Source organism: Gossypium hirsutum, chromosome A08, assembly GCF_007990345.1.
Source record: "Gossypium hirsutum isolate 1008001.06 chromosome A08, Gossypium_hirsutum_v2.1, whole genome shotgun sequence".
Classification (NCBI taxonomy): domain Eukaryota; kingdom Viridiplantae; phylum Streptophyta; class Magnoliopsida; order Malvales; family Malvaceae; genus Gossypium; species Gossypium hirsutum.
In genome coordinates, this window is record NC_053431.1 from 111,044,343 (window position 1) to 111,066,492 (window position 22,150).

Sequence of the window (22,150 nt, forward strand, 5' to 3'; positions counted from 1 at the left end):
TGCCATCCATACCTTTTCCATTATCATTTAGATGCTAAATTAACATATGCATATATTCATATATTTATATACATTCAAACTCAACCGTGCCAAATCATAAACACAATCTTTACATTTCAATATTTAACCCTTGTAAGTAAATGCCACAAATAACCAAGCTCGAAACATCAAAAGTCTACCTAATCGGGAGATAAGAGGTGTATGCTTCTCGATGATCTGATGAAAAAATTCCAGACGTCCAAAATTTACAGAAAAATAGTAATACGAGTAAGTATATTACTTAGTAAGCTCATAAAATATAAACAAATAGCTTATCTTAACCATTTAACAATTACACGAATCAATATGAAAAAATTTCACCAATCATAGCATTCAAAATAACATCAACCAAATGAGATTTAGTTCAAACCACATATATAATTTCAAATGGTAAAATACCAACTTCAACTTAAAATTCATCATGAATCCATGTTCTAATTTATCACTTTGTTCACTTTTATCATTAAATTGCATCATATCCTTATCATAATCATTCATATCATGTTCATCCTTTTTCCCAACACCAATTTCATATTTTCAAATTTCCATCTTTTATTTCTACTCGATGAAACTTCGTACAAGAATTCTGTATACAGGTAAGAATAATAGTGCCTGCTGTGCTGTTAGGGTTGAACCTACACAATAAATAGCTTGGCCAGAGCTTAATATTCCTACATTCTCAAGTTTGCAACATATGCAAGAGCTTGGAACCTATTCCTGTATTTTCAAGTCCACAACATATGTAAGAGCTCGGAACCTATTCCTGTATTTTTGAGTCCGCAACATATGCAAGAGCTCGGAACCTATTCCTCTATTTTCGAGTCTGCAACATATGCAAGAGCTCAAAACTTATACCTGTATTCTCAAGTTCGCAACATATGCAAAAGCTTAGAACCTGTTCCTGTATTCTCGAGTCCACAATACATGTAGGAACTCAAAACCAGGGCAAGAACTCATAACCTCGTATACGAGGCTTTTAATAATTTCATTAGGATTTATCTCACATTATAACAAAATTTCCAATTCACCAACAATCTACATTAACAAATTAAATATAACACATTAGCATAAACAATTTAAATTATACTGTATGAACTACTTGACAAAACAGTACTGTTTTAGGTAGCAGGGACTATTCAGTAAATTTCTTTTTTTCGCCTAAGTTAACAACTTGATACGCATGGTTGGAAAGCTTAGAATAGTTTCATCATGGCTTCCTAATCTTCTTTCTTTCTTCAAAAGGTGGAAAATAATAAAATGGTGAAGATGGCAACCATTTTAATATAATATAATATAATATAATATAATATAATATAATATAATATAATATAATATAATATAATATAATATAATACAATATAATATAATACAATATAATATAATATAATATAATATAAATTTCAATTTATTTAATACATGTTAATTAAAAACACCTATCCAATCATCCACTACAATTAAATATGGCATAATTTTCATATGAATCCATTCAATTTTACGATTTGCCCCAGGCTGAAATTCCTAGCTTTGCCAGACTTTATGTGCTCATTGATTTTATTACATTGCACATCCTTGAATTGTGACTCCAATATCTGGGAAAGGAAAATTGGTCGTGCCCTTAATTCGAAAAGAATTGACCTATCATTAGCCAGACACACTTTTGCTCTCAAAGAAGTTAGGGTTGATACGGTTTTCCTGCTCAATGCATCAGCCACCACAATTGTCTTGCCCAGATGGTACTCAATGGTTAAGTCATCCTTTAATAGCTCGATCCATCTTCGTTGGCATAAGTTCATTTCCTTTTGGGTGAGCAAATACTTCAAGCTCTTATGGTCTAAAAATATACGACACTTCTCTCTGTAGAGATAATATCTCTAGATGTTTAAAGCTAACACCACTGCATCTAGTTCCAAATCATGGGTTGGGTAATTCTTCTTGTGTGGTTTGAGCTGGCGTGATACGTAAGCAATCACCTTCCCCTTTTACATAAACACACATTCTAACCCATTCAAAGATGCATCCCTAAACACGACTTATTCTACTCCTTTTTCTGGCCGACTCAACACTAAGGCTTTAATCAGTACTTTATTCAGCTCATCAAAACTGTGCTAACATTCTTCAAACCAGTGAAACTTCGCTTCTTCCCTCAACAATCGCATCAATGACGTTGCAATAATTGAGAACCCTTTCACAAACCTTCTATAATACCCTATCAGACCAAGGTAATTACGTACCACTGTAATGTTTTTTGGTAGATTCTATTCAAGTACAGCCCAGATCTTTTCAGGGTCTACCTTAATTCCTTCTGCGAAGATGACATGGCCTAAGAAGTGAACTTCTTTCAGCCAGAATTCTCACTTACTGAATTTGGTGTACAATTTATTTTTTCAAAAAACATTTAAAACTATCTGCAAGTGTTCCTCGTGCTTCGTAACACAATGATCAAGGCAGGGTTGGAATACTCTATTCATTAGATCCATAAATATTGCGGACGCATTATTAAGCCGAAAGGCATCACTAAAAACTCATAGTGGCCATTAAGGTTGTAAATGAACCAAGTTTGAACAAACAAACCTCTATTCATGTTCGTTTGTTTATTTTTAAAGTTTGTTTATGTTCAGTTCATGTTCAGTTTATCTTCATTAAGAATTTCAAATTTTTGTTCATGCTCGTTTATTTAAAATCATGTGTGTTCATGTTCGTTTGTTAATGTTCACGAACATGTTCATTTAACTTAATTGAACATGTTCATGAACATTAAACAAACATGTTCATGAAATAAAATTTAACATGTTTATGAACAATGTTAATAAACAGAAAAATAAAAAAAATGAAAAATATATACACACATATATTATTTAGATATAAAATTGTCAAATATAAATATTAATAATTATATTATAAATGAAAAAAATACAAACCAAAATAATTTTATTAATATATACTAATGGAACAATAAACGAGTTTTAAGATAATTTTATTAATATATCATTAATAAATAAACGAGTCAATAAACGAGCTTGTTCGTAAATATAAACGAACCGAACACACATTTTTTCGTGTTCGTTCGTTTATTAAATGAACATAAAAATTTTGTTCATACTTGTTTATTTATTTTAATAAACTAACATAAACGAATGTTATATAAATGATTCACGAATACTTCGTCGAATATTCTATTCATTTACACCCCTAGTGGCCATAGCGCGTGCGGAATGCAGTTTTAGGAATATTATCCTTTTAATCTTTAATTGATAATATCCAGACCGTAGATCTATCTTTAAAAACACCTTAGCTCCGCTTAGTTGATCAAACAAGTCCTAAATTTTAGGAACAGATATTTGTTGTTTATGGTTACTTTGTCCAGTTGTCTATAGTCAATACACAACCAGGGAGTTCCATCCTTCTTTTTAACAAATAGGATTGACACATCCCAAGGCGAAACACTTGGTCTGATGAACCCCTTATCCAATAGTTCTTGCAACTGATATTTCAACTCATTCAACTTTACTAAAGCCATTCTATACGGTGTATTTGATATGGGAACAGTCCCCAGTGTCGCATCAATAGAGAACTCTATATCTCGGTTTGGCTGGATCCCTGATAGCTCTTCTAGAAAGACATCTGGAAATTCATTCATAATTGGTACTTGTCTAAAGTCTTCCCTTACCATCTTAGAATCTAAGATATATGATAAGTAAGCATCACCACCCTTAACCATCAATTTTTGAGCTAAAATTGCTAAGACTAAATTGTTTTTGATATCTCAATTTACTCTCAAGATAAACACTTCATTGCCATCGACAAATACTAACCATACCCCTTTGGACTTGCACTTGACTACTACATTATGTTTCGTCAGCCAATCTAGCACAAATATAGCACCGAACTTATGAAAACTCAAAAGAGTTAAATCTGCCAAGAATACATGTCTGCCAATACTTAACGAATTATTCTTTACCACCTTATTTACTATAGTACTTTGGCTTAAAAGATTATTGACTAACACGCTAACCTTTGTGGGGACAACTTTAAGACTCCTCCCAACCACAAACTTATCACAAATGTAAGAATGGGTAGACTCAAGGTCTATCAATGCATATATGCAGGTGTCAAATAAAAAGAATTTACTCGTAATGACGTCATGAGTTTCGACGTCCTCCTTTATCTGCATGACATATACTTTGGCTGAAGCTTTCGAGATAGGTCTATTTGTATTTGTTCTTGGGGTTCCCTGGACTGATCCTGATTTAGCCACCTTCTCCATCTTCACTTTAGGTTGGGACTCCCTAACCAAATAAAAAGATTTTTCAGTATTTCCTCCTACCCTTATTAGGCAGTCCTTCTTGTAATGGATCTAGGCTCCACAATGGATGGTTTTTCTCGCAACTATTACACACGGGAACCTTCATTATCTGGGTTCCTCCCGTACTGGCTATGGATGTCGCTTGACGTACACTCCGCTCTCGGTGAAAACCCACAGTCTGTGTCTCCCTTGCTGGAATAGCTAAATATCTTTTTACATCATTAGGCCTCTTGAACCCAGTGTTAGAAACTACGTCGGAAGCTCTGCGCTTGCTCTTTTATCTGTCTCTAACCTTGTTTATTTCTTGAATGATTGTCTCTATTCTTTGAGCCTTTGCAAATAAGGTAAAAAAATCTCCAATCTCAAGGGAAAACAACAATACCCTAAGCTCCTCATTTAAACCTCATTCGAACCCAATACAAAAACCCTCAACATTTGGAACTAGGTCCTTAGTGTACTTACTTTACTTGATAAACCCTTTCTCATATTCAAATACCATCATCCTTCATTGCTTGAGCTCCAAAAAAGTATTTCTTCAATTGTTTAATGAAGAGTCTGTTGATGAAGTTTTCTTTGAACTTCCTTAGGAAAAAAATCTCAATTTACCTGCTCTCTTAGTACCATGTTAGATATTGTAGTCCACCACTAATACGCTTTATCTTCAAGTACGAAGATGGCGCATCTCTGACTCTCAAATGGGGAATATTACAATTTCTAAACTACCCGACAGACTCGGGAAAGCTAATATTCTACTGCAACTGGATCATCTTCTATACTGCCTCGAAATGCCTTGGCACCACGCTTATGGATGAACTCGACAGGGTTTCCTCAAGACACTGCTACAACTGAAACTGGAAGAGTAAAATTCGTTGGTCGTGCAACCTTTGCTGTACTCACCGTCTCCTCTTATCTCAATGATTTGTCACGGCATCTATGGGACAACGTTGGTGCAGCTCCCAATGTATCGGTTGAACCATCGTCCCATCACATGGCCAATCATTTCCATCAAGGCCTTTTTAGCCTCTGTTCCTATAACTTCTCGACTCGCAGAATGCACAAGGCTACCCACTGGTGGAAGGGCATTTCTTTCTATTTCCTCCCCCTTAGCATTTCTAGAATTTATCGACATCTTCCTTCTTTCTATTTTTGGTACATCACACAAATTTAGTTAACAATACCAGGAGGAATCCAACCAGATTTATGTAACATGTATTGAAGGGTTTCTAACTAACAATGGTTTTCGAGAATCAGCTAAACCTGACTCTAATACCAAGAAAACTGTAACACCCCACACTTGAGCCGGTTTTTAGATCCGGTTATGGAGCGTCACGACCCAAACCATTGAAATCACCAAACTTTTCAAATTTATGAAACACCGTTTTGGAAAATGGTTACCCCGCCAATTCGGAAAGTCGATTTTAAAAAGAAAAGTTTAGTGATTTCAACGATTTGAATCATGACAATCCATACTCGGATCCGACAACCAGATCAAGCGTAGGATGTTACAGCACGACTCATAATCGATATCCAACGGCGTGGGATCCTCGAGTACAACCATCAAATCCACATCCTCATGTTCTTCCAACAATAAATTTTGGATTTCCCACTCCATTACAAAAAGAAACGAAATAGAGAAGGAAAAAAAAACTAAAAAATGCTTTGACGAGCAAGAAAAATCATGCACTAAAGCAGAAAAACCTTGCATTCACTAGAGAGAAGAGGCAAGACTTTATATGTAGTTTATCTACACATTCACTCGAGATATTTAATCTACTCTAAAAAAATGTTTTAGTGAATAATTTAACATTCGTACTATGTTCTCATAAATTTAATTTTTTTTATAATCATGTATATATTATATATTATAAGTCCTTAAGAAACATTTGCGTTCACACTTAAAAAAATTAGCATTTAGCATCATACCATGTTGACCATGTTTTAAAAATTAAAACAAAATATTATGTAATAATATAAATACTATTTTTATTATATTATTCGATCATATTAAGTTTTTAAATAATAAAACTTAATTTTTTTATATTAGCTAAAAATATTTGAATATTATAATATTATACGGTTATATCATGTTTTTAAAAATTAAAACATAATTTCAATTTCATTAGTTAAAAAACTACCTTTTAATTTTTTTAAATCACATATTAAATTAAATAAATATTATAATAGAATAAATACTTTGTTAAAAAATATTTAATATTTGAACCTTAAATTGCGACCTATTAATTGGATGTTCATTTTTTTTTAAAATAGTTTAGGTTCGAATCATCATTATACTAAAAACTATATAATATTGTTATTAAATTATCATGTTTTTTAAAAAATCATGCTTAAAATAAATATTAAAAATAAGTATATTTTAAAATTAAAATACTTGGAATTGTTGTAATAAAATCTTTGAAATTTAATTAATATATTTTAACTATTTAATGCTCCAAGTTCTTTTTTTTTATTTTGGATCATGAGAGTTATTTATTTTAATATCTATTTTTTTTACCAGTAATAGGTATTGGTATTTATTTAGCTTTCCTCCTCACATTATAAGGTGAGAAGGTCAAAACTATTCTATACCATTATTTTTACAAATATTTTTCATGAATAAAACAAAAAATCAAAATAAATATTACTATTATTACATTTTTAAAATTTTATTATTCATGATTGTAAATTTGACCCTCAAAAGTCTACCAATTTTTTAATTTGTCCTTATTCTTTTGGTTTTTTTTTCAATTGCACCACCAATCTTTCAATTTTTATCAAATTGATGAAATTCATTGATGTGGCATGCTATATTGATGTAGCACTATTTTATCTTATACATCATGTCAACAAATTATTTAAATTTTATAAAAAAAATAAAAAAAGAAAGATTTTTATAAAGTGTGGAAACTTTTATAAAATTCAAAATATGTATAATTTAAAAAAAATATTTCATCTAATTAACTCATTTCCATTGAAATGTGGGCGCCTTCTCAGCCTTTCATAAATTTCCTCAACCACTTTTTGTGCATCCATCAGAGTTGGGGCTTGGCAAAAACCTTGACAAGCAATCCCATAATTTTCCTCAACCACTTTTTGTGTATCCATTAGAGTTGGGGCATGGCACAAACCTTGACATGCAATCCCAGGATGTATAATGAGAAACCCTTTCAAAAGCTTTGCCAATTCCCCACTCTCATTATGCTCTTTAATTTCTTCAACCCACCAATATGCTTCCCCCGTTTTGAACACTTGAGTGAAATAAGTTCAAATATAAATATGTTAAGAGTGACCATTTATCTTAAATCAAGGTATTGTGCTTCAAAGAAATTTCTTTTAATAATTTTATATAAGCTATTACAAAAACATATATAATAATATTCATTATTCTATGACACCAATCTAATCAAAAATCTTAAATTAATACTAGTTTATGACATACAATGTGAGTAAAAATATATTTAAGAACCAAATGAAATTTAGATTGAAATGATAAATTTTAAAAAATAAAAATAATAGTATCAGTATAGATGACCAAAACAACTCTTATCTCATGTCATATCGGCATAAACCAAGCCCACGGAAAAACCCACACCCTCCGTAATTTTTGACGTCACTCTAACATCAATATTTTAAAATGACAAAAAAAAATCAAAAGAAAAGCTGAAAAGGGAATTCTATCACCAAAAAATATCAACTAAGCATCCAAAATCATTAATAAAAAAGAAACACCACATAAGCCTTATTATTTGTTTCTCAATCCTCCCACTACTACTGCATGTTTGTACCATAAAATTTTAATGTGGTCAATCAAATAGCACAAAGGAGAGAGCAGAGGCAGGCACCTTCCTCTTTCATGACTGTCTATGAAAGATTCTAGAAATTTAAGTACAAAAATTGAGCTTCTTCATCACCTTTGCATATGCGGCGGGTACTATAGCTGGTTGCCGCAGTCTTCGTCTTGATTTCTTGGACTGCATTAAACAACAGACTATCACTATATTGCAAGATAAGTCATTGATTTTCAACACTCTTTATATGCCACTAAGATGTAACAACTTGTAAAATTAAGCTAATGATAAGAAAAGAAGCAGAGATAATTGTATTATACTGGTTGAGCTTGAAAGAAGAAAACTGTGTTGAGCTCATGATCTCCAATACTTCATTTATCGGTGACAACCATCTCTAAAGTATTGATTATAAGGTTTGCCCTAGATCTCCCTTGGCTACAACTATTTCCTACGTTGTGGATTAGATAAAGATTTTAAGGACAATAATCCTGTATTATCCCAAACTAAATGTTAAGAGTTTTGGAGACCTTGGCCAAAGGTCCATATTTACAATAATATCATTTCAAGAAATTTTCAGTCCATTAAATGAACAACGGAAGTGCTAGATGTCGTAAAACAGCATACAAACATCCGTGCATTTGCAATCATACAACAGCATCTTGCCTAATGGCAAGCCATAGATATTTGCCTCTGCTCCCGTTTTTTATGCCCAAGATCGTTCCTCGATATAAATAAGGGCAATTTTGTAGCAGTGAAAGTACAAGGTTCGCCTGAATTCACCTCCAACATGAAGTCTAAACACACCATTACACTCCCACCATCTAAAAATCCCTGTTTTTTAAAAGAAAAATAGTCCAGACTCCAGAGGATGGCTAAACGCACCATTACACTCCCATCATCACACCACACAGGTACACGCATGTGCGCACCCACAACTCAGCAAGAGTGCAAGACAGAAAGCAACTACATAGGTTGAACTCTAAAATGTCAAAGGCAGCTGAATAACTGGCTTCACAATAAGTAACTTTCAAATCTTTAACAATGATTCCTTCAATTCCTAAATAACCCTCAAAAGCCCATCAGGTGCGTGTTATACGCCTATTCAGTGAGACCAAGATATCTCCTTTACGTTCTTGCTGGTTACGTACAATCAGAATTTTGTTAAGCACTAAGGATGCATATGGAACTTTTGACGCATAAAATAAAGCATGCTTTCAGCTCAAAAAAAAGAAGAAAACTCAAACCCAAAATAAGAACATCAAACTGGAACTGGAACGATACAAAAATGGCATTACCTTCAAATGTGCATTATGATTTTTGCCTTCCCTCCAGCGACGAATATTCCCATCATTCATTGTCCTAAATCGGGACTTATAGGACCTAATCGAATTCAAAGTAAAACATTAACCAAACAAATCTACAAAAAAAAAATGGTTTCCCCAAAAAGAAAAAAAATAGGAACAAGCTTACGAATAAGATTTCATCTTAATCTTCTTGAGTTTGGAAGTACGTGGAGTCATGGGCTTCCTCCTCTTTGCTCGTTCTCTTGACGAAACATGCCGGACTTGGACCAACTACAGAAAAAATAAACCCATAGTTTAGAATCTCGTTTAGATAAAGGATAAAATTTCAACAACCATTGAAATGCAAAGGAAACGAAAGTTTACAGAGAGAAGCAGTGGGGAAGAAGAAAAGGAGTTGACGGCGAGAGGAGGTGATGCGACACTGTTATTGAGAAAGGGTTCAAGGCTCCATTTGGTTGAAATAATGTGGATTGGAGGAAACGAATGATGCAGAAGGCGACGAGAAGCAGAAAGAGAGGGAAGAGTTTGGGTTGATTGGAGACCCAAAAAGCGGAGCTTCGTACATAATCTCTGCATCGTCTAATCTTTGGTCCCTGCAACAAGAACACAGTTTGGGGTTTAGGCTGTGATTTAAGGATTGTGGAGGGGTGTGTTTGGATTCTGGGATTAGCATGACCTGAATTTTGGCTCGGAGTGAGTATTCATTAGATACCTTTGGTATCACAAATTAATAAAAGGATAAATTTCAGATTTAGTCACTTATATATGGTTTAAATTATATTTTCGTCACTTATTTTTTAAAAGTTATGATATGGTCATTAATGTTATCAATTTGTTACATTTTAATCACTGAACTGTTACTTGTGTAACGATAAGCTAATATGGCACACCATATCATCATTTTAGACAAAAATTTTAGATTAAATTATACTTTTTCTTTTTGAGCAATTTAATTATTTTTGAATAATTAGATCTTTGTATATCATCTAACCAAATCTCACAAATATTAACACTTCAAGCTAAAATGACTGGTTGGAGAGTAGTTAGAAACCCAATTTAAAGAAAAAGAAGAGGTTTTGATTTCTAATTTATCTTAAACGAAGCCTTCCATTTTCCAGAGGCATGTAGTAATTTTCCCATCTAACTAAAGCTAGTTTACTTTTTCTACTATAAAACCCCACACAAATTTTCAAACGAGCTTCTCGATCTCAAGACTAATAATTTTAAGAATAACAGTTAATTGTATAAAAGAATTGGGTATTATGAATAACACTGATTTTACATGAGTCACTCTGTTCGCCACAGATCAACACTGATATTCCATCCATTAAAACGTGAGCAAATTTTCTCAATAATGAAGCGATATGTCTCCTTTTAGGTATGTTTATGAAAGAAAAGAACACCAAACTTAATTTAGAAGATCTAAGTGGTGACAATAGGAATGCTTAAAGAATCACAAACAATAACCTCCTTAATAATGTTCGAATCATCAATGAAATTATTTTCAAAATCTCCTTAATTATAATTGTAACAACCTGGTTTTAATGGTGTCAAAATTTGTTGAATTGAAAATTGGCTAAGTAATTTAGCTTAAATTGTGTTTAATTAAGGCCTAAGGACTAAATTATAAGAGTTTAATTGCTATAAATTTTTAATTAGGAATAATGCTTAACATTTATTAAAAGGACCAAAATGGTTAATAAATCATTTTTACATAGTTGTTAGTGGAAGATGATGTAGGATGTCACTAAATAAGCTTAAACATGATTAAAGTTAACTAAATTTGATTAAGTAAGTTAATTAAGATTAATTAATAAAACTAGTCATAGTATAAAAACCAAAGTTTAGTGAAAGATGTTACCATCATTAATTTGGTAAGTGCAACCGAGTCCTTTTCTTGTAATTTTTATAGATGTGAGGTCATTGGAGCTTGATTTAGCTAACACATGTACCAATTTGTAGAATTGTTAAAGTTTTAAAAAGTTTCCATTATTGATTTCTTGAAGAATTAGGTGTGAAAATGATAGAAATTAAGCTTAGTTTATGTAAATGACTAAATTGTAAAGCTTAATTGATCGTTTTATACATTAGGAACCAAATTGAATCAAATGAAAAACTGTTATGAAATTTTGGTAGGAATAGAAAATAGAAGGTCCCTAATGAATATATGTGAAATTGGATTTTAATCCGAAGGTCTAGATAAAAAGTTATGCTTGTTTCGGATTTAGGGACTAAATTGAATAAATTGCAAAACATGTCTGATTTGGTATTTGATTATGAATTTGGCTGGAAATTTACATTAATTTATGTTTTATGACTATATGTAGCTAACATCAATGTTGGGCCATCGAGAGGGAAAATAAAAGCGAGAGTTGTTGACAAGTAATGCGAGACCCTAGTTTGTACCTTTACGATTCGTATCATTTTAATTGCTACACATATTTGCTAGCTATATATAGAATGTGAAGGTGAGTTTACAATGGTAAAGTGAGTTGTAATGTTGAATGCGTTAGAAGATATAGAAATAGAGGACTAAAATGAATAAGATGAGAGATGATATACATTACCTTGAAATGTGATATGTGTTGTGGAAATTAAATTAAAAAAAGTGTATGATATGAATGTATGTGTTTGGTTAATGAATTGATGATGAGATCGAAATTTTTTGCATGGTTGAAATATGTATCAATTTGGTATTACCCTAATGACGGTCTTGAGGACTGTCGATTTAGTTGGCATGCCTTAGGTTGATTACCATCATTGTCGGGCCATCCAAGATGGTAGGATATGTATATAGTGAAAACCATCATTGCTGGGCCATCTAGGTGCTAGATCTGGTGCTTTAAGTGTAGCATTTTCGTCTATGTACATTGTAATTTTTTTAAATAGATTGGTTAATAAAATTACTCATAAATTACATTAATACCCTTTATATATTGTCTTTATGTGACTTTTTCATTTAAAGAAAAATAGAATCGAATATTAGCTCATTGGTTGTCTCATGTTTAAATAATACTAAGCAGTATACGCGGTTGGATCGTAATATAGAAAGACAACTTATATTAGTAGATGAACCTAAACATGTTCTTAGTCTAATTGAAAATGAGCAAATCGATTGAAAGACTAATATGCCATTTATCAAGTCCAATTAAGGGATGTCTTTTCTTGGGCATTGGAGCAAATGACTCCCAAAAGATAAAGACATAGATGTGACTAACTAGACTGACAGTACATCGGACTGGACCTAAGAAGAATAGACCATGAATCCGTTTATGGATTTATTTACTTGTGACGTTCATAGTGTGGTATACCTCTATCCTGAGTTGATGACGAACTATATATGTGTGACTCGTATACTTTGATGTAGGTAAAAGCTTGAGTTTAAATAAATAATGAACCAAAAGTTGGTGTGTTGGTATACGACTTCTTCAATATGTAGCGTAATTTGTAATAGTGGAATTCATAGCCCAAGATATGGGTAAATGATATTCTGTCATTAGTATTGCATGATAGATGAAAAGTAAAAATAACCACGAGTCATTCATCTTTGTGATGAATGACCTGATTACTATTTGATAATAATTTACTTTTTATAAAAGGAGATATAATGGTTACCATGAAATAAAATAGGATCATACTGGGAGAGCAAATTTATCCCAAAGTGATTAAGGATACCCTATGAGGGTTACACATTTATGACAAGGTCATTAGACAAACACTGATTGAGTTGCTTTCGCAATGGTATGTCATTAGGGAAAGTAGTCACGATACAATAATGGAACGACATCGTAACTAAATGATTTTATAATTAATAAGAGAAAAGCTTGAACTTAATTATAAATTATTTGAGCCTTAATCACATATGTCCATTGATCCTTTCGCTAGCTAGTTGAAACCATAAATGAATTGTTTGTTAAATCAAATGAACAGAAATGGATAGTAATGGGAAACATTTGGAAATGAATGTGGTTTTCTCTAAATGGAAATAACCTGAAAAATTAATTTATGATTTTTAGAATTATTACTTAATTAATTAATTGAATTTCAAAAATGGAATTAGATTAATTGGTTATTGTGAATTTTTTGAATGTAGAAATATTAAATATATTTTCTCATATATTCTTTTACGGTAAAGTTGTAATAATTTTAACGAAATTAGAATTGGGTTAAGAAAATTATCTAATTGGGAAATTATTTAACTAGTTTAAATTAATTTATGATTTTTATTTTTAGAAATAGAAAAACCATCATTGTTCATCATTGTTGGGTCACCTAGGATTGTAATGTAACAACCATGTTTCCAATGATAGCAAAAAAATATGGTTTCAGGATCCCAATTTCGTAAAACAAGCTCGTAAATATTAAATAGAGATATTTACAGAGTTATTATGTTGACAAATTAAAATTTTGGTCAAACAATTTAGTCGAAAATGTTGTTAATTGTAAAAAAAAATTGCTGAAGATTTTTAATTAGGATAAGGCTTGAAGAACTTAAATAACAATTATCCAAAAGACCAAAATTTTCAGTCATGAGATAGTGGGCAATGAAGTCAAATTCTATTAAGATTAAATTATAGTTTAAAATATGTTTAATAATAGTTTAATTAATATTTAACTGATTAATTAAACTAAAACAATGTTAAGCTTAATATAAATAATAAGATAGTGGGATGACAACCAAATTGTCATCATCTTCAAACTCTTACTGTCTACAATATTCGAAAGAAAGAAAACCTTAAGTTACTTCAAGCTTTTGACCGGAAATTGGTAAGTGTAATCAAGTTCTTTTCTTGTCAATTTTTTTATAGATTTGAGGTTATAAGGGCTTGATTTAGCTACCCATGTACCAATTTGTAAATCTGTTAAAATTTTTGAAAGTTTCCATTATTGAGAATTGGATGAAATTGGTGTGAAATTACTAAGAATTAAGCTTAGTTTAAGAAAATGACTTAATTGTAAGGCTTAGTTGTTAGTTTTGTAAGCGAGGGACCAAAAATGTTGATGGGAATAGAAAATAGAAGGTCCCTAATAAATTTTGGTGAAATCAGATTTTAATTCGAAGCTCCAAATTGAAAGTTATATCTATCCTGGTTTCAAAGACTAAACTAAATAATTTGCAAATTGTGTGTAAATTGGTATTTGGTTATGAATTGGCTGGAATTTGATAATGTGTTATGTTTTGTGATTATTTATATCTAACGCCAATGGAGAACCTTCAAAAGAAAAAGGAAAAGTGAGAGTTGTCGATGAGTCACACGAGACCATGGTTTGTACATTTACGATCTAAGGTTGTTTTAATTTATTGCATCTTCATGTTAACTACATTTAAAAATATCAAGGTGAGTACTTTATGATAATAAAAGCTATTGAATTAAGCTTGATGTGGATTTTCTAAAATGAGGGACTAAATTGAATAATAAATAGTATGAATTGCTAGGAATATGATATGTGCTATAAGATTCAATGAAAACATATTGAATGACGTGAAGTTTATGTAATATGATAATTGATTGGATTGTGATTGTAAATATAATTGATAAATGATAATTATACTAAATTGAAAATAAGTTGAATATGGTATCCTATTAGTTGTTCAGGTTATGCCAGATATAGTTGACATGCCATAGGATTGAGTTGTGTACAAGATTATGCACTTATGCATCAAGGTGCACTTTACATGCCATGATGCACATTATGTGTCAAATACGCGCTCCGTGCGCCAGGATGTACTTTATGTTCTAGTATGCGCTTTGTGCACCTGGATGCATTTTGTATTCTAATATGCATGTTACGTGCCAGTTAACCTACTTTGGTTTATTTGATGATGCACTTTGGTGCCAGTTTAGTGTGTTGGTTGGACAATTCGAGTATCCGTCTGAGTTCGAGTCAAGTTAATAGGGGTTGTAAATTATAAGTTTGGTCAATGGTTTGTGTAATATCCCAAATTAGGGCCTAATCGGAATAGTGGTTTCGTGACCACAAATCTGAGATAGAAATAATTATTTTATAATTATTTTGATGATTATGATATGATTGCATGATTGTGTGAAAATTTCGTGATGAAATTCTATGCCTAAAGTGCTTAAATTGAAAGTAGGGACTAAATCGAATAAGTTGCAAAATTTGCATTCTAGAAATTTTTAGTATGAAATTGTTTTAGAATATTAATGAGGAGGTCTTAAATAGCAATTTGACCAATTTTAAGTTCATGGACAAAATTAGGACATGGAAGGAATTTTTGGAAAGTTTAGTAGTAAGGGTATTTTGGTCATTTAGTTATTAAAATGAATTAAAAACAAAATTAAAAGCCAATTTTTGTCCATCTTCTTCATTAGGCCGAAATTTCAAGGGTTCTCCATAGCTAGGGTTTGTTTCAAGCTTCCAAGCTCCATAGTAAGTGATTCCAAGCCCCGTTTTTAATGTTCTTTACGTTTTTGGAATCCCGGTAGCTCGATTAAGCTTATGTTAGCAATAATTCAACCTAGGGTTTATATTTGGAAAAATACCCATAGGTGAAATTTGTGTATTTTGATGTTTTATGATAGAATATGGGATTTTAAATTATGTTAGACAACTTGTGCTACTCGGTTTTGAGCGAAAACAAGTAAAAGGGCTTAATCGGTAAAAATACCTAATAGTCATAAGTACATGTTAGAGTGAGAATTTGATGTTGCCATAGAAGAGAAAAGTGATCAGCATGTTGTAAAACATAAGAATAAGGAATAAAGTTTAATCCCGAGCCTAGGGGCAAAAATGTAAATATGCAAAAGTTTAGGGGCAAAATTGTAATTTTGCCAAAATTTGAGTTAAGGATTAATTTGATAGTGTGAGTATTAAATGAGCTAAATGTGTTATTTTAGATCAAGAAAGACGTGGAATCGACCTCAATCGAGGAAAAGAAAAGATTATGGACTAAATTGCAAAATCTTTGTATTTTGGTACCAAGGTAAGTTCATGTGTAAATAAAGTAGCATAATTGTTATTTTTAAGTTATTGATGTTAATTATATGTTATGCTGAATTTTATTATGAAATGTATGCTTTGTGGTTAATTTCAAATAATATGTAAATTATGTGAGCTACTTGTTAAATATAATTGTTACCGAGTATTGACTTCGGCATTCTACTGAAGACGGCAAGGATAAGTGTTCGATAAAAATCCTGTTTGAACCTTAGGAATAGATTAGGATACAAGTGACATGTCACTAGGATGGTTGAGCATCCGAACTCGTTGAGTTGAGTCCGAGTTCACTTATGGATGCGAATGTCCGAACTCGTTGAGTTGAGTCCGAGTTCACTTATGGATGCGAACGCCCGAGCTCGTTGAGTTGAGTCCGAGTTCGCTTATGGGCGGGTTACATGATTGCTTGATTGAATATATGGCACTTATGTGCAAGTTGTCCATGTATCCGAATTATATTCCGATGTGTTCAACGGGTAAAGTTTTACTCAAATGGAGGAATACTCGAGATGAAAAGAGACGTATTGGTGAGTGATGAGAAATGGATATTTTGGACAGGTATGTATTTAACCCTCGGGTTGAGTGTTGATTACAACCACAATAAGGTAATAAGATGATGAAAAATGATTAAAAAATGTGATAAGTGTGTTGATGATATATGCTAATGTTGATTAGTTTGATTGTTTGTTATGTTATTTATTATTTACATATGAACTTACTAAGCATTTATGCTTACTCCCTCCTTCTTACTCATTGTAGTTTTGGACAAGCCAGTTCAGGAGTCGGGATAGGTCGAAGGCTCAGTCACACTATCCGGAAGATTTTTGGTAAATGGCTTGTAAATTTAAGTATGGCATGTATAGCAATATATTTATTTTGTGTAAATGATTTTATGATATGGTGACAGAATGGTTGAGAAAATATTTGATAATGATAAATTATGAAAATGGTAAGTTTAGATTATGTTTGATGTTAAGGAAAACTATTAAGATACTTAGTGCATAAAAACTCATAAAAAGGATGAAATTTGCCATAAACAGAATACTGCAGCAACACTGATGCGAGTTTGAAAATTTACTAAAAATCATAGAAATTGAATTTGGTGATGAACTACATATCAAATTTAAGCTTATTATGTTTAGTTTCACATGAAACAAATGAAACAAGTAAAGGAATTATATGTTAGAAGATATTTGAATTTTAGTGAAACAGAGTCATAGCAGTTTCTGAATCCCCTGTTCCAACTTTAGAAATTCACCATAAATTGTAAAGATATAATTAGGTGGTGTATTTTATATCCTCAGAATCCTTATTGAGTCTAGTTTTAGTAGAAACAAATCTCATAGTCATATGAATTTTTTACAGAGAGAAATGTGGTTCATAGTAAACAGAGGTCAGACTAGTCGAGTCCTAAAACAGGGGTAACTTTAACTAATAAATTGTACTAGTTGGCCCAACCAAAAATTCTAGAAGAAAATTAGTAGATAGGTATATGAGTCTAGATTCAGGGAAAATTTACGGATCTTAATTTCGAGTTTCGTAACTCGAGATATGATTTTTCTTGTGACTGTGACGCAAGTAGCTTAAAAGCTGTGAATGTAGAAACAATAATCCAAAGTTCTAAAAAAATGTTAAACTAAGCTTAGTAACACCTCATACTCGACTCCGGCGACGGTCTCGGGCGTGGGGGCGTTACAGTTTGAGTATGACAATATATGATACTTTTGAACCAATTATGTATATATGTGAAATTGAGGTGGATGGAAACATGTTGACAATTACATAAATCAATTAAAATCGAGCTCTGGAGGCCGAAATGAACGCAAATGAGTCTTTAGACTCTAGAAATGAGTTGAATAAGATGACAACAAGGAAAATGAATTGTGTATCATAATACATGGATAATGTAACGTTGATGATATGTTATAAAGGATGTTTGGTTCATAGCTAATATTGAATTGGTATGTAAGGAATGGTTGGCTATTAATAGGTAAACTGGAAATTGGTCACACTTGTGGTAAATTGGATATGTTATTTTGGTATTTGATACTAATATGGTTATGTGCTTTGATTGATATTGGAAAGGTTGTTAACTAGTACATATATTGGCTAGATGTTATGTGCAAATTGTTTGTTTTAGCTTGAAGTCTAATGCTAATGTTTATGTTTTGTATACTTTAAATTGTAAATGTAAAATTGATCTCTTATCATACAGTTTGTTTTCTTTGTGCATCGGTATAGGTGAACCTCAGAAATTCGGGAAGTTGTTCTAGTATCCAAGAATCAATTCCTTGACTCAGCAAATTTTGTAACGTACCTTTTGAATTGAATGTGGCATGAACCTAGGATTTTTGGTTGGTTTTGTATTGTAAATGGTTAAAGTTAGAATTTGGTAGTTGATGTTATTGTGAAGTATCATTTTGGCATATTTTGGCTTGATTTCAATTGATATGTTATTGTTTTGGTTGTATGGGAATATGTATGTGTGACTTCAAGTCATTCAAACTTGTAACAGGTTGATTTTTGAGGTAATAACTTGTCACATCACGTACCCCTAATGTCACGACAAGAAACAAATTAGGGTTCACGTTGAGACGATGTAGCCTTGAGGTCACTACAGACCTAAGTTAGAGAGTCACGTTGTGAAGGGGAAACCTCGAAGTCGTGACATCAACTCAAAGTTTTATAATCTATACAATTTGATCCATTTCGACCCCAAGTTAATAAAAGAGCTTTTGTAGGCTCGTATAAGATCCAAGATGATTATGTATTATTTAATACACACGATTTACTTGTATTTAAATGTATAATGATGTTGAATTGAATGTTATTGAATGTAGTTGCTCTAGCAACGAATGTGGCACCTTATAACTCAAACCTGCGGTCGGGTCAGGTATCAGGGTGTTACAGGTAATATATTGAATTGTTTAAACCATCGTTGTCGGGCTATCTAGGATGGTAATATATTGAATTGAATAAACCATCGATGTCCAGCCACCCGGGATGGTAAATTGTGTATATTGTAAAAGTCATCGTTGTTGAGCAACTCTGGATGACTAGAGTAGAGTAAGGGTTATAGAATGATGATGAAATTGACATGTTCAGTGTATTTGTGACTCATGATAGAGAAAACACGTAAACTACTTTATGAGTTTGTTAGAAATGAGCCCTGGGGGTTGTTATGGATATGAATGAGTTGATAGACTCCAATAATAGACCCGAATGATAAGATAAATGGTCATTGATGTTGAATGACATTGAATTATATATGGTATATTGTAAGATTTCATGAATGGCTTAAAGTTTGGTGCTTGTAAAATAACTTGATTGGGTTAACTCTCTTATTATGTTGAATGAATTGGTTTTTACGAATTAATGATGCATACTCACATGTGTATGTGTCAATAGAAGTGCTTGACATTATAGGGGATAGTTTGGATAGTTTTGTGCATATATGCAATGTGATAAATTAGGATGTATATTACTTTGATTCATAAACGTACCATTGAGCAGGGTTTTAAATAGCGGTCTGATACCGCTATAGCGGCCGTTATATAGCGGTAGCGGCACCGTCCGAAACCGCTACCGCGATTAACCGCTATTATGTTTTACAATAAGTTGTGTGAATTTTTTTAAAAATTCACAACCGCGATACCTGCAGTGACCGCAATAGTATTCGTTATGTCCGCAACCGCGATAAACGCAACGCGACCGAAAACGTGGCCGCGACCGTAATTTAAATCCTTGCCATTGAGTTTTATTGATCAGCGTACGGTTTGTTTTCTTTATGCGAAAGTGTAGGTGATCCTCGGGAAATCGAGAGGTCATTCCAGCATCCAAGAATTGGTTCTCTGACTTAGAAAAGTTTGTAATGTACTTTTTGTTTTGTATATGGAATGTACTTAGGACTTAGGTTGGTTTTATATTGTAAATGGTTGAAGTTAGACTTTGGTAGTTTATTTTGTTTTGAAGTATCATTTTGGGCATCTTTTGGCTTAAATGTAGTTGGCATATTTTTGTTTTGGTTGTAATTGATATATTAAGTATTATTATAGATATCCCAAACTTTTACCATGTTGATTTTTATGGAAACAATATGTCACATCGCGATGACGTATTCCTAATATTGCGACGAAAAACAACATAGGATCACATTGCGATAACATGTAATCAAGGTCATCATGAGCCTAATTCGAGGGTTGCGTCGCGATGAGGAACCCCTGATGTCGCGACGTCAACCCAGAATTTTGAAATCTTTACAATTTGGTCCTACTTTGACCTCGAGTTAGCAAAACAACTTTTGTAAGCTTGTATAAGACCTGAAAACGATTATGCATCGTTTTATACATATGTGTTACTTATGTATGAATGTTTAATGGGTTTTAATTGAAAGTAAATTGATCGTAGTTGCTCTAATAATGAATGTGGAACTTTGTAGCTCGGACCCAACAATCGGGTCGGGTATCGCGGTGTTACAATAGTGACATTAGGAATGCTCAAGATCTTTTGATTTGCATTAATTTAGGATTTCTCACTGAATGAATCATCTAGAATCGTGAATTTAAAGCCTCCATTACCACTAAGCCCACATCCTTACGTCTCTAACACCAAAATTTCCTTCCAATGAGCATCCAATCCCCAAAGTATTCTTCCTCCACTCTTCAAATATTTTCCATCGTTGTCAATTTTTTTCATTTTCATCTACATAGTTTCAACACCATTCCTACAACTATCAAAACATGTTTCCTTAATGTGACTGTAATGTCCATAATTAAAACACACATTAGGAAGAGCTTCGTATTCAACTTTTTGAATGTTTCATTTGATTCATACTTTTGATACCAAAGGGTTCCTTAAATCTACACATATAGATATTGCAAATTTACCTCACGTATCATTATATATAATGTAGTCGATTTTAATAACTTCTCTGTAGTTTTGCCAATAGCCTTCAAGATGTTTTTACTATAAATTGCACTTGGTAAACTATGAAGGCTTCTACTATAAATTGCACTTGGTAAACTAAGTAATCAGATTCAAAAAACTAGATTGTGTGGGTAATCTTGAATCGTAAAAGGATGGTGTTGGTAGTTGAATGGTTAGCTAATATCCAAAAACCACCCAAGCACCTTTGGAGGGAACTTTGGTATGGTCATCTACTAATTGAAGTTTCACCAAATAATAATCGTTTTTGAAATCTATGAGATAAAGGATATGTAAAGGTTTTCATAAGGCATAAATCTTATTAAGAATGCATTAAAACCAATCTTTCTATCCAATAGTTTAATAATCACCATTTGGAACATTTTTTTCACCATCAAGATATGGATTCGCTCCATAAATATATTGATGGCATCCCATTAATTACTTTTATATGAACATCCCTTTCACCATATTGAAACCATCATCCTCTTGTAATTTTCTTTTATTGACATGTTTGTTTTACCTACCCATGAGTTTGTCTCTAAATGAAACAATTTCTTCCATTGGGTTCTGAAGATTACCATTGCCAACATTTGGGGGGGGGGGATCATCCTCCCTCTAACACGCTTTCTTTATTGTTCTTTTGCTGCTCTAATGTGCTATCTCGATTATTTTAGCTTCTTTTGATTATAACATTTAATTTTCCAATGAGAATGATAACTCATATTAATTTATATTTAGTGCAATTTTTTAACAAAAAAAATTATTGAATAAGGTAAGTATAATCTACTTATCACTTAATGTAGAAAAAAGTTAAGTAAACTTTTCTTTCAAAA

The 22,150-nt window shown here is 32.2% G+C and overlaps 1 protein-coding gene across 1 annotated transcript; it reads right to left on the reverse strand.

Annotated features, from left to right (window-relative positions):
- Positions 1-8,029: 8,029 nt before the first annotated feature.
- On the reverse strand, positions 8,030-10,137 carry LOC107929413 (uncharacterized). The gene is made up of 4 exons (XM_016860828.2): positions 9,795-10,137; positions 9,598-9,701; positions 9,423-9,507; positions 8,030-8,310 (listed from the first exon to the last, which is right to left on the reverse strand). The coding sequence occupies exons 1-4, from the start codon at positions 10,005-10,007 to the stop codon at positions 8,221-8,223; spliced, it is 492 nt and encodes a 163-aa protein (XP_016716317.1). The 5' UTR covers positions 10,008-10,137; the 3' UTR covers positions 8,030-8,220.
- Between the last annotated feature and the right edge of the window lie 12,013 nt (positions 10,138-22,150).

Excerpts from the sequence above, each read along its gene's own strand:
- LOC107929413 (XM_016860828.2), bottom strand. The coding sequence starts at position 10,007 with ATGCAGAGATTATGTACGAAGCTCCGCTTTTTGGGTCTCCAATCAACC. Across the intron at positions 9,702-9,794 it reads CTTCCCCACTGCTTCTCTCT|TTGGTCCAAGTCCGGCATGT; the intron begins GTAAACTTTCGT and ends TTTTTTCTGTAG. Across the intron at positions 9,508-9,597 it reads ATTAAGATGAAATCTTATTC|GTCCTATAAGTCCCGATTTA; the intron begins GTAAGCTTGTTC and ends GAATTCGATTAG.